Source organism: Mesoplodon mirus, assembly GCF_964341445.2.
Source record: "Mesoplodon mirus genome assembly, chromosome: 3".
Classification (NCBI taxonomy): Eukaryota; Metazoa; Chordata; class Mammalia; order Artiodactyla; family Ziphiidae; genus Mesoplodon; species Mesoplodon mirus.
In genome coordinates, this window is record NC_138978.1 from 43,121,140 (window position 1) to 43,135,814 (window position 14,675).

The 14,675-nt window shown below is 35.0% G+C and overlaps 1 protein-coding gene across 2 annotated transcripts in view; it reads right to left on the reverse strand.

Moving 5' to 3' along the window:
* Positions 1 to 218: 218 nt before the first annotated feature.
* Positions 219 to 14,675, reverse strand: part of SPATA6 (spermatogenesis associated 6) — a 146,869-nt gene continuing 132,412 nt past the window's right edge. For both annotated transcript variants that reach the window (XM_082612382.1, XM_082612381.1), the window contains exons 12-13: positions 10,023 to 10,114; positions 219 to 462 (exon numbers count right to left, since the gene is read on the reverse strand). In XM_082612382.1, coding sequence (XP_082468508.1) covers positions 282 to 462; positions 10,023 to 10,114 — 273 coding nt within the window. In that variant the 3' untranslated portion in view covers positions 219 to 281. The remainder of the gene's footprint in view (positions 463 to 10,022; positions 10,115 to 14,675) is intronic.

Sequence of the window (14,675 nt, forward strand, 5' to 3'; positions counted from 1 at the left end):
ATGAGACAGATGTGACAGAACAGCCTTCTCAGAATCAGAATGGAGGTTGTGATTGTGTTGCAGAGCTTTGACTTTTAGAATATAGCATTCTTTACTGTGATTGGAAAAAGAAGGTTTGCCCATGATAATTTATCATTTGAAGTAATAAACTTATTCAAGTCTAACTACTGTACTCAATTAGAACCACCTGTTTAAAAGAAAAGGAATACAGAGACTGATCACATCAAAGGTTTTCATTGAGAAGTTGACAAGGACACTCATACAGTTTATCACCACTGGTCTCAGCAGCTTTCCTGTGTATGAGAAACAGAACTACAGGCCTTTTTGTATAAGTTCCTGTACATCTTCTCCATGCTGTTCTCAAAGATGGGTCGGTAGGATTTTCCTTTATAAGAGGCTGCCCTGTTGGACCAGTATTCGCCATCATCCAAATGGAGAGTGCTATGTGGCTGCTGAAGTGAGCTATGAAAAAGGATATAAAAGATTAAAACAATGAGGAAACAAAATGAGAGGTAGTACTATATAAATCAAATATTTACTAAGTACTATATAGGTGGGTGGTACTCTGTTTGGGCTTTGAGATATAAAATGTGACAAGGCTTATGCCTTCAAAGAGTGACACTATTTGCATGCAACAATTACGAAACAATAAAATGAAAATCGTATGTGAGAGTTAAAAAGAAATTGTGAGAAGAGAGAGAGGTGCGGCAAGGTAAAAGCAGGGCACAGATGGTATGGTATGGCCAGTTGTGAGAGTGCTTGGCCTCTAAAGTCAGGCAGACCTGGAACTGAATTCCAGCTCCGTCTTTGTAAGCTGTGGGAACCTGGGCGATTTATTCAATTGTCCAGGGTCTCAGCTTCCTTTATTGTATTTTTGCAGTATTGTTGTAAATACGTAAAGTGAATAGTACAGTGCTTACCTGGCACACAAAAGTTATTAAATATAAGGCACTGAACTACTAGGTACTTTATATATATTTATACATATTTATAAAAAATCTTACAACCCTCTGAAGTTGGTAACTGTGGAAACTGAGACTCAGTGAAGTCAAGTGACTTGCCTAAGACTATTCAGGTAGTAAGCGGCAGAATGGAAAAGGATACCATTTCTGTGGCTCTAATGTCCTTTCCACTGTGGCATGCTATTGTCCTCAAGGAGGAGTAGAAAATTCGACTGAATATGAATCACTTTTAGAAAACGGAAAACAAGGTGGAATAGTCTGTATTTGAAGCGATAGAGAAATACTGTTATTTTGAGGGTGTTGAAGAAAAAAGAGAGAGAACAGATAGAAGCTATAAAATAGACCAGGACTAGGCTCATCGTAATGGGAATAGAGAAGAAAAGGCAACTCTTTCTGAAGGCTTGATAGTGCTTTTTTTTAATTTGCTAGAAATAAAACATTGACTTTTTAAAAGACTGAGTTTATTTTATTTTTTAAACAAATAATGAACCTACTTTAATAAATTAAGTACTTGTTATAGATAAGACCTCTCAGGCATGTTAGAGATTATGGAGTTTGTGTCATATAAAACTGTATGTCCTTGCTATTAAATGTTACAAATATTGTCTTCATATATTTGGAATCTCACTCCACACAAAGCAAACAATTTCCTCCCTGACTTATCAGTCCCATGATGTTACTTGTGAATTGTGAAATATCAACTCTTGGAGCTGGATATCTGTAAAAAGAATTTGCTATTTCACCCGAAGTCAACCTACCACCTGAACTCAATAAAAGTGGTCACAAAAAAAGGCACAAAGTGGCTGTGTTATCATTCTTAGAGCTTTCCACAGTGTCAATGAGGATGTAAAGTAATGAGAACACTTACATACGTACTTTGTAAAACCATTTGGCATGAGTCAGTAAGGTTAAATATGCAACTTCAGCCCAACCACTTGGCTCCTAGGTACCCTGGCAAAATTCTTGCATATGTGTACCAGGAGACATGTACAAACATGTTCATAATCACACTCTTCATAATAGAGCTAAGAACTGCAAGCAACCTAAATATCCATCTACCTTAGAACAAATAAATCAAGTTGTAGTGAATGTATACAACGGTATAGTATACAGCAGAGAAAATGAACTATCTATAGCTACATGCATCAATATAGATGAAACTGAAAAATCAACTGAGTGGAAAAAAAGGAAACACAATACACAGTTATAATTACATTTATATAGAATAGTTTAAAACAAGGAAAATTAAATAATTTATTGCTTAAGGATAGATACATGTGTGGTGTAACTATAAAGAAAAAAAAGAGAAGGGTTATCAGAAAAGTCACAATAACAGTTATCTCTATGGAAAGAGATGCAATTGGTTAGGGGCATAGGTGGCTTTATTGGTATAGGTTATGTTCTATTTCTTAAGCTGGATGATGAGTAAATGGATATTCATTTTATTGTTGTTGTTATTTAGGACACACCAATCTTAAATATATTCCTCTGTTACAGTTGATATATTTTATAATAATATTTAAAAATTCACTTCTGTGAATCATGACAATAGGTCTATTTCCTGATGGCTTTGCTAAAATGGGATTCTACTTCATACTTTCCAGCAATATTACTAGATCCTATCAAACTTTCTTTACACCTGGCACCACCTCTTTCACACTGGAAAATTTTGAAAATAACAAACATGATTATCCTTATTTTTACCTTGTTCATTCAGCTTCAGAGAGGTAATTAACACAATTTCTAATAATGTTAGTATAATCTTTAAAATTTTTCAAAAGGCCCTAGCCAAGTCTCAAGGCTATTGCTTTCATATAGTTTCCACCTTTCTTTCATTAGCTTTGCTTAAGAAATAGTCTAGCCAACTGAATACAATGTCTTTCATAAAATTTCTCACCAAGCCTAACTCTTGCTGAAACAGTCACTCAAAACACTTTTATGGACAATTTGAGTCAAGTGATAGAGAAATCACACACACAAATACATTAATAGAACTTCTTCTGCACGTACTTTGTACCTCTGCAAGTATATCTATCAGCCTAAGTCCCCACATTTGCCTCTGTTCCCTGATATTACTTCAGGAGTCCCACATGTGTTTTGTTTGTTTAGCTGTATTTGGTTTATTTATTGCTTTTTTTGTTTTATGTCAAGTCATGCACTAATTAATATTTCACAAAACACAGATCTGTCCCTAATCTCCCTGTTGTCCACAGTCATCAACTTTACTGCATATTGATGGTCAGATGATAATGTTCTTTTCTGAACTCTATATTTGCCGGGCTAGTTAGTTCTACCACAATAAACCTAGTCAACAGAAATTTGAATTTTTATTAAGCTACTACCCAAATCTCAGAAAGGTAAGTAATAGTAGGGCTGCTAACTTTAAAAATCATTGTGTAGGTTTTTCTGAGATTGTAAATCAAATTCCTAATCCCTATCATAAATTATCATATGAATGAATAAATGAATAAATAAAATTCAGAAATCTTTTTAGGAGTAACTGTGAACCTGATAAGGGTCTGTAAAAAAGAGTTAAAGTGGCCAAAACAGACATCCTAATGCTTTTAAAATCTTGCAAGTTTTGACAGGAAGTTTATTTCTATTTAAAATTGCAAAATTTTCAATTTAGTAAACAGTACTGTAGTTCTCTAGAGAGAATTTGGGAATTGGCTCATCCTAGAAGTCTGAATTGCAAAACAGAGGTGTCTGCAAAACAGAGGTGTTTGCAGAACAGGTTCTAATATGCATGGACAGGTGCAAACAAAGAGTAGCAGAATCTTAAAAGCAACATTTACTTCTGGACATGGAAGTATCTGGCTATCTAACTAATAAACTGTGAACATAATGAGTCAGTTCTGATTTTCCATTATTGGGAATATTAATAAGTTTACAATGTGTAAGCGACACTTAAAAAGTCTTATTATAGTAACAGACTTTTAAAGACTACACTTCTGTATTTTACCATGAGTATCTCCAGCATTCATTCATTCAAAGCATTCAAAGTTCCTACTCTACAAAACACTGCATTAGTGCTATATAACATAAAATGATTATCTTTAAAGCAGGGATAAAATTGCTATTTTATTAAATGCAGTACATTTTTCGGCAATTTACTCTTGTTACTTGAATAGGGAGCCCTCTATTTAATAATGACAAAGCTATTAAGAAAAAAAAAGACAAAAAAGAACAGAGACCAGGATAATATCTGAGAACCGAGCACTTTCAAATCTTAAATGTTGCTAAGGTATAAATTATAAATTATATACAGAGAAGAGAAAGGTCTCAGGCAGCTTAACATGGACTAGGATACTAGTATTTTGCTTACAGAAGGGTAAACTCACTTGAAACCCTGACAGTGTTTTCTATATCAGTATGAAATGAAGACCAAGTACATACTACTTTACACATAGTTTTCAGATAAAATATCTATAAGGTGATATACATGAAAACGAAGGTCAGAGGGTAAGATGGATATGCCACACAGATAATATTAATCCTAATAAATAACTGGAAGGTCATGAGAATAAAAAAATTGGCCATTTGCCATTTGTACTCAAATAACTAGAGTTGAAAGTAACATTAAAAGATGATGATGCATATTCTATACTTTAAACTTGTGATCTAAGATTCAATATAAAGACATAATATAAGAGATGAATTCCTTCCCATAATACTCTATAAAGGTTCCTATCAAGCAAAACTTTGACAAAACATGTACAATAGTACTGAGGATGTTATGTATGCTCTATAGACATTGAATGGATGGATGATGGATAGATTGACGGATGGATGGATGGAATGTAGGAAGGAAAATACTCAAAATCTTGGAGTTCAGAATAGATGATAGGGAGAGACTAAACTATGGTCTAATAAAATCTGTAAAGCATTTTGTATCTTTAAATATACCACACAAGATAAAATGTCATTAAAGACATCAAAATTTACTGATAAATTATAGCAGTAATTCTCAAACTTTAACACACATCAGAGTCATCTGGAGGGCTTACTACAACTCACATTACTGAGCCTCACCCCCAGAGTTACTAATTGAGGATGTCTGAGATGGGTCTAAGAATTTGGATTTCTAACAAGTACCAGGGTCATGCTGATGCTGCTGGTCTAGGAACTACACTTTATAAAGAACTAAATTAGTGGCTTTTCTATAAAATTTTAAAAGCTTCAGGAAAAAAATTGCATGTTACCATTTATCTTCTTTTATTATTCACAGAAACTATACAGTAAACATTAATAGAAGTCTATTCAAATGAATATACTGAAGACTGGTTACTTATACATTATTTACTTCCCTTCTCTGAGTGAGGATGTGCAGAAATGAGCCACTGACAACAAATAAGTTCTAACAGCTTTCATCATTATTAATTCCACTGTTGATTCCTTATCTAGAGATGTTATTAAATATCACAACCGTAATATGTGATATTTAATAATAAAGAGTTTCAGCAAATGCAACAGATCATTATTAATAAAAGACCCAATTTTAATATTTGAACTAGTTTTTTTAAATTGAGCTCCTACTACATGTCAGAGACCTTGATGGGCAGTCAAAAAACAAAAGTAAGCAAAACATCTGTGCCTCACACTTAACAGAAGGGGGCAAAACAGACATATAATGAAGTAATCACTGTGAGATAAATATTGCTAATTGAAATTATATATGTGAGAGGAAGTGGCAGGATAAAGGAGAAAATGACTAACAGTCTGCTGAGGTCATAAAAGGTATCTCAGAAGAGGGAATAACTTGAATTTAGTCCTAAAGAATGAGTAGGCATTCATTAGATGAACAAGAAGACACTGGTTATTCCAGACATCATACTGTAACAGAACCAAGGCACAAATTAGTCTGAAATATCAATAAAAATACCAGGTAACACAAAATCCAAAGAATTCAAATTAGATTTGAGCAATATTTTCTCACTTAAAACTGAAAGCTTATTCTTAGTTATTCAAGAGACTTTAAGTCTATATATTATTTAGACTTCTTTTCTTTCATTTATTAGTACTAAAGACATCTTGGTAAATTCATCAAGTTAATCAGATAGTGAGCAATGGGCAGGAAATGAAAACTATAGTCAATCTGTGTTATTCAAAAATATATAGTCAAAGTTTAAATTACTCAGTTTGAGATTCTGTTATAAACAATTTCATAATTAAAGCATTTATATTGAGCATATTCTTACTGTTAATAACCTGCAAAACATGCACAATAGAAAACAGTTTATATCAATAGCTAGTTCCATAAAAGAATAACACAGCTAAAAATTTGGGGCAATAGTCATAAAAGGCCAAGTCATGTTCTAAACATGAAATTAAAATTATTTTTATCTTCCCCTCTCTTTTTGTGGCCAACTCCCATCTACATGAAGCATCACCTCATGCCTGGTCTTTAGTTAGGACTAATGATCAAATTGAATAATGATGCCAGAAGTGTACTACAGTATAGAGAAATTTCAACATACTGAAAACTGAAGAAATTTGAAAAATATAGAGAAGGTACTAAAAGGAGAAAGAGCATCCCAGGGCCCTGGAAACTGGCAAGGCTACCATAGCAAATGTCTAAAATTTTCTGAAACATAGGCAATATGAAAGTTGAAAAGGATGTCTTCATGGGTAGTAAATTCTTTCCCCAATCCAGCTCTCAAATCCGAAATTATTGGACGTAAAAGGTCACTTAATAACTCCTTGATAAGAGATTTCTTTCAAGAATTTCATTCTCAAAGGTGATGGAAAACACAGGACAGCTAGCATGGATAGGCTGATGCCCGGAAGATGAAATAACAAGCACTCTAATTTGCCATTCTGCTCTTCCTGCAGAAAACATGGAACATCTGCTGTACTCCATGGCTGATAGCCACAATGTATATCTAGATCATAAGATAAAGGATTGACTCCTGGGCATAGTTTTTACTGGGAAAAATATGAAAGAAAATAATTTCTACCTCTTCATGAATATTCTCTATTTGACTGTCATTATACTTTAGTTCTTTAAACATAGCTGCTACATCCCCAGGGCTGCCTCAGGGGGTTTCTAGTAACTCATTTTTCATGTGTATGGATCACACTTTACTGTTTCTTTGCATGTCTCATAATTTTTTGTTGAAAACAACAATTTAGATAAAAATTGTAGCAACTCTGGGTTCTCACTCCTTACCAAGTTGTTTTGGATTATTTGTTCAGTGACTTGCCTGGACCTATGCTGTGAAGTCTGTTTCCCTTGCACTGTGTAGCTGCTGGTGTCTCTTCATTATTTTCCTTTTTTTTTTCAATTATTGTTTCTATTTTTAAGCTTGGCCTCCTAGGGGTTGCCCCTGCGTCAACACAGCTTGATGACCAACAAATGATTGGTCAGAGTCAATAATCCTATAATGTTTCCATCTTTTGCCAGTGGACCTATGTGTGGCTTAGGGAATACATTCAAAGTTTATCTGGTTGATAAACCTGCCCTGGAACTTGCTTTCTGCCTTCATAAGGCCTCACACTCAGCCATGGAGTAATGGCTCCCTAACATGCTCTCTGGTCTCTCCTGAACACATTTATAGCCTTATACATACACATAATGTTCTGGACTACCAGGGATACATAGAACTTAATCAAGGACAACTGTGGCTATCTTGTCCTTGGATTTTTGTTGTCTGCCCCAGTAAGCAGTAAGACCTCAAGCCCTCCCTTATTGTTTGCCAGTGGGATCATTATTGTTTCCATTAATCCCCCCACACATGAAATTTCCTATGCTATGCGCCATATAAAGTCAGTCCCCTCTAGCAGCAGAGTTGCCTGTCTTTTGGCGTGACTGCCCCAGTAGAACTTTTGTGCTGAGGAGCTGGGGGTTGGGGGGTGGGGACTGAAGCTCCAGGCAAAATGCCACAGACTCCTACTGCCCTCATTGAGCTTCAGTAGATTTTCTTGATAAACGCTTCTTAATTTGTTATATTCCTTTGGTCAATTTCCAGAGTTCTTAAATTGTTGTTTTTGACAATTCTGTTCAATTTTGTTGCTTTCAGAGGAGAGGATTTGCTGAGCTCCTCACTCAGCCACTCCAGAGGTCCATGCAGACCTCCTCTTGACCCCTGTGTCAATGGATGTCTGCAGAGGGGTAATTTTTAGCCAAGATCTCAAGTTCCCTCTTGATTTCTGCTGATAGAAGCCTTAAGGCAAGCAAGTGGGTGACTACTTTGAGTGTGGGTTCTCTCATCTTTGAGATGGAAAGTAGAATGGGGTGACTTCTTGGCCTACTATATAATATGACTTGGGGATAAAACTAAAATAATACCCTGATCAGTTCAGTAGCTTCTGGAGCTAATATCAAAGATACTCTTATAAAATGTCTTGAAGCACTGACCACTGTGTCCTATTGGTCCAAGTATGTCCTACTGGTCCAAGAGAAGCAGCAAGGAATATAAAGTAATCTCAGAAATGTGTAAGCAGAACTTTCCTGATGCTCTGCTTAACTCTCTCACTTGAGAGGTACTAAAACAGTCTCAGGTGACCAAAAGCTTAGCCATTAACATTGCTTGGTGAACTGGAAAAAGAACCAATACTAAGGTTTATGGCAAACTTTAAATAGAAACCAATGTTTTTCAAAATATGGTCCTTATATTACCTTCACTAGAATCATTCATGATATTTTTTAAATTGCAGATTTCTAGGTCACACCTCTGTATGTTAGGAACCAGAATCTATGGAGGTAGAAAGTAGAAATCTATATTTTTAAGAAGCATATTATTCATACAAAAGTTTGAAAATCAGACCCTTTGCTTTATCAACCCTACTCACTTCTTACCCTAATTAGAATTAATTACGTGGATACAGAACCCAAAATTGGGATGTTAATCCATATAATGGAAATCTAAGAATTAGAAGTGTAAGTAACAACAATAAAGGGTACAAATTCTTCCTCAAGGTATGTACTTTCTTGGCTCTTCATTTTCCCATTTGGATTGCTTCTTCTTCAAACTCATTTAAAATACACTACTTTCCTTCATGAGAGACCCAGGTTTCCTCAAGGATGGGAAGCAGTAACTTTGGACAGGAGTTCACACTTATTCTCTGTGTAAGGGACAGAAGGAAGAGTCCTCACATGTTTACGGAATGCCTAGCCTAGTTTACCAGGGCAAAGATCAGAGATTTCAGTCCAAAACACCAGTTAGCAATAAAACATATTCCACTATCTGGAGCTTTTTTCTTACACTTGTTTTTCAGGAAACTCAGGAAGGTGGAAGCCATATAGTAATCAGTGGCATAGCATCAAAGGCCTCAGAGAAACTTTAGTTATATAAACTCACAATTTACATTCAGTTTTTAATACCACACTTAATGGCAATTAACACAAAGTTTTCAAAAGCTTTCATGAGATTTGCTAGTATAATTTTGAAAAAATTGTATTATTACTAACATTTCTGAAATTTTAGGCTAGAAGAACTGAATTTCTCTTATTAACATAAGAGAAAAATAAAAAAAATAAAAATAAAAAAGGCTTACTCATGATCTAAATTTTTTTTTTTTTTTGCGGTACGCGGGCCTCTCACTGTTGTGGCCTCTCCCGTTGCAGAGCACAGGCTCTGGACGTGCAGGCTCAGTGGCCATGGCTCACGGGCACAGACGCTCCATGGCATGTGGGATCTTCCCAGACCGGGGCACGAACCCGTGTCCCCGGACTCTCAACCACTGCGCCACCAGGGAAGCCCTCATGATCTAAATTTTGAAACCTGTTGCTTCCTCATTTATTCAGGATGAGAATAAATACATCCTGAAATACGTTCTGAATATGTGGATTTGCAAGGCAGCCAAATACACTAGAAATCTTAAGTAGGATGAAAGGCACCACCATTAATTGACTATATTTGTTTTCACTGAAAATTTTCAGTAAGGCAAACATTAAAATACTATAATAGGATTTTATATAGTTAAAATAAAATATAAATAAATAAATAAATAAATAAATATTGAGTCTAAATTTGCCACAAATCCTGCAGATTAAAAAGCAGGTTATTTTTCTACTAACTATGAGAAGATCTCTATACACTGTATTAATCAAGCTCATACCTATACTCTGGGTCACTGTCATAGGCAGAGTCTCGATATAAAAGACCTCTTTTCAGTTCCAGTTCATCTTCTTTCTCTGGGTCTCTCTCATCCTGAAAAATTTAAAGATTTCCATTAATTTATTTTATAATTAAATGATACCCATGTTTCTGTGGTAATTGTTCTCCCCCTCCCCCAATGTAAGGAACTGAATTAAATGCTAGATTTCTTAGGAAAGGAACAAAAGGGTAAGTGAGAATTTACTATTCTGTTCAATGAAACTAATGGAGTTTTATTATAGTATCACTAATATTGCTTATCAAAGAATAGAAACACAGCAGATGTTTCTTGAATCAATGAATAAATAGGAATGGATACTGTGTCAAGATATGTAATAAGATGTGTAGTAGGTAACAGCTTACACATTGTTATGTAGACTCCTAAAAGATTATACCTGCACTCTGAAAAATAAGTATTTGGGAAAACTATGTAAATCTAAGCATTTTAACACATACCTATGACTTACGAAGGAAATGATTTAGAATTATTACTTGTATACCAAAATGCAGTAACAAGCCACAAGAAGTAAAAATGAAAGGCAGGGTAGTTGGAATCAAAACACATGGCTCCTCCTCCTTCTATGGGTAGCCTGTTCTTTACTTCTGAGAGATCAACTCAAGGGCATAAGAAATAGAATTCTAAAGAGATAGCTTTGTAAACTATGTCATTCACAGTAAGGATGTTCTCACATATGGTAATTTTATATAATTTAGTATCAAATATCTTTCTCAACTACTAGCTAATACCCTTGTTCTGTAGTCAAACAGGAACAGAAATAAAGAGAACTGATGGTAAAAGGAACCAGTAAGCACAAACAGATTGCTGTAGGGGTTAGTATTAATAAGGTGGTCATTCACTTTATGTAAGAAATCAGCTGAACAAAGATTATCAAGAAAAATGATTCTAAAAATTTGGTGATGGCATGAAATTAGGAAGAGTTAAAAATGTTAAGCAATAAATAATAGAGTAAGTTCAAAAATCACAGAAAATGTGAATATATATTTAGAATTATTATAACTTCTAGGTGAATTGAGCCCTTTTACCGTTATGAAGTAACTCCATTTATTTCTATTAATGATTTTTCCCTTAACATCTTTTTGGTTTACCATTAATATAGCTACAATAGCTTTCCTTTAGTCAGTGCTTGGATGATATATATTTGTACTTTATTTTTAACTTTTCCTTATTATTATGTTTACATCTTTTACTTAAATAGTATATACATGGATGTTGCTTATTTTTGTCCAGTCTGATAAGCCAATGAAGTAGAGCATTTACTCCATTAATATCACAGAAAACGTAATCAACTGTAATGAGTACAAAAGACACTGCAAAGGAAAGTGTAAGAAATAGGACACTATGTTAATATGTTTTCAATCTTCAGAAATAGAGTATATTGGGCTTCCCTGGTGGCGCAGTGATTGAGAGTCCGCCTGCCGATGCAGGGGACACGGGTTCGTGCCCCGATCCCGGAAGATCCCACATGCCGCGGAGCGGCTGGGCCCGCGAGCCATGGCCGCGGAGCCTGTGTGTCCGGAGCCTGTGCTCCGCAACGGGAGAGGCCACAGCAGTGAGAGGCCCGCGTACAGCAAAAAAAAAAAAAAAAAAAAAAAAAAAAAAAAAAAAAAAAAAAAAAGAAATAGAGTATATTGCAAGAAAAAATAAATGAAAGAGATTTAAATGATGTTGAATTTTAAAATTCTATCCTTGGAAGAAATATTAATTTCTAGACTATATGATAAGTGATATCAGACATAAACATAAATCAATATTCCTTGTTTAATTTTGTCAATACAGTTGAAAAAAATAATTTTTGACCAGGAGTAGTAAAAAATGTAGACTAAATTTTAAAAGTTTATATATGAAAAAAATACAAAAGGGCCTTAGAAATCTGAACCTCAATTATTCATTGAATAATACCCCTATTTTGAGCTGGGTACTTACTATCCTAGACTCTGAGGATAGAAAGATGACTAAGACATGATTCCTGCACACATGTGGAATAAAGTTTGTCTATTCCGTGAATCTCTATGAGTAGAATGGATCAACAGGTAGAATTATTATGAGATATAATAAAGGAAAAAATGAGGAAGAACTTCCTACTTAATAGAGCATTCTAAAAACAGAATGACTGTCTTAAGAGGGAGTAAGATCACAATCACTAAAGCTATTCGCATAGAGCACTAATACCTATCTAGAATCAAGGAGTTCAGGGAGGGGAATTCTGCCCCAAGAAACAAAATGGACTATATGGCTTTCATGGTTATTCTCTTCAAATTTTAAGACTATTTTGTGACATTTATATATATTCAAACACATACATATCTCTTATAAGCATCCTTGTGTAAGCATTTTTTTAAAAGATCAAGTTATAAAAAAGCAGAGAGGCAACAAACATCATACCTTATCATAAGCCATTAACTATGACTAAAACAAGTATTAGAAGAGATATATCATTCCCATTAGTGCCAGAAAAATATATTTCCAGAGCATAGGGTAGTGATTCCCCTCTTATTTCTCATCAACATTCCCATTTGTCCACATGTAAACACAGGAAAAGATGGATGACACCAATATTTGTTTAGTTCCTTCAAGGTATCTAGGACTGAGTTAGGTACTTCTTAAATGAATATCTTGTAAGTCTTCAATAACCTTATGAAAAAGGCACTGCAACTTGGAAAAATTAACAACATGCCCAAAGATACAAGTTATTAAGTGGCAGAGCTGGAACTTAAACCCAGATCTAACTTTATTTACATCATGCTGCCTCCTGAAATGCAAATAAGCTGGACTATAAAATCAAAATCTCCATTCCAAACCATTAGATTATTTTCCTGTATGAAAATTAAGCTCAAACTCTTTCAGCTAATATCTCTTTAGTTAGTTTTTTATGAGGGTATTCTGAAATAATATTAGCCCAGAAGAATCTTTTTTAGGATTTCCATGAAGAAACAGTTTTCTTTCAGCGAAAGTCATTAATAAAATGACGTATTATTAAAAGAAGCTGTGGGCTCTCCTTCCCTGAAACTGGCAATAAGTTAAATGTTCTCTTAAGATTCCTGTCACCAACGATCACTATCTCATACATGTAACTGACATCATTCTTAGAACACCCCTGGAACAAAGAAATAAAAGATACCCATACATGCTTGCAAACTGAAAAATTTAGGACAAAAGTGATTCAGTAGTCTATGATAGGGCTTTCCTGGTGGCGCAGTGGTTAAGAATCTGCCTGCCAGTGCAGGGGACACGGGTTCGAGTCCTGGTCTGGGAGGATCCCACATGCCATGGAGCAACTAAACCCATGGGCCACAACGGCTGAGCCTGCGCTCTAGAGCCCACGAGCCACACCTACTGAGCCCGTGCACCTAGAGCCCGTGCTCTGCAACAAGAGAGGCCAACGAAATGAGAAGCCCGTGCACCACAATGAAGAGTAGCCCCCGCTCGTCGCAACTAGAGAAAGCCTGAGTGCAGCAACGAAGACCCAATGCAGCCAAAAATAAATAAATAAATAAATAAAGCAGCAGCCAACCCACAGCTGCAGTCAGTTTGGAAAAAAAAAAAAGTCTATGTATGATAAAGCAAGAACTAAAAGGTAGTCATCTCACTAATTAAATAGTACTTAATAAAACATACACCTGTCATTCTCAAATGAAATTCTCATATATAGCTAAAAAACCTATAAGATGTGTTTCATTGCTATCAAATTCAAAACATTATTTATAACGAAGTGTGTACAAGAACAAGAATTCCAATAGAATTTAACCACTAGTTCTAATTTGCATTATCACCCTGGACAATTAATGCTTCAATTTCCTAAATCGTAATGTAGAGAAAATTTAGAGTTGTTCAAAGTCACAAAGATAAGAAGTTGCAGAGCCAGCCTTGAACCAGGTTTTTCTAATTCTATAAACTGATTTATATTGTAAGTATAACAGAGGATAATAAAGTCTAAAGGGAAGACCACTTAAAGAACACTTAAATGCTAATTTTTACAAACTTCTGGAGGCAGAGTGTGGAAAAGCACATGTGATGGTTAATTTTATGTGTCAACTTGGCTTAGCCATGGAACCCAGACATTTGGTTAAACATTATAATGGATATTTCTGTGGCACTTTTATGGATGAAATTAACATTTAAATCACTGGATTCTGAATAAAGCAGATTGCCTTCCATAATGTGGGTGGGCTTCATCTAGTCAGTTGAAGGCCTTAATAGAATGAAGACTGATCTCTCCCCAGGAAGAAGGATTTCTGCCAGCAGACTGCCTTTTTTTGTTTTTTTTAACTTTTTATTTTATATTGGAGTATAGTTGTTTAAAGATGTTGTGATAGTTTCAGGTGTAGAGCAAAGTGATTCAGTTATACATATACATGTATCTATTCTTTTTCAAATTCTTTTCCTGTTTAGGTTTTACATAATATTGAGCAGAGTTCCCTGTGCTATACAATAGGTCCTTGTTGGTTATCCATTTTAAATATAGCAGTGTGTACTTGTCAATCCCCAACTCCTCAAACTATCCCTTCCCCCGACTCTTCCCCCCTGGTAACTATAAGTTTGTTCTCTAAGTCTGTGTTCATTTTCAGTTTCTGTTTTGTAAATGTTCATTTGAAT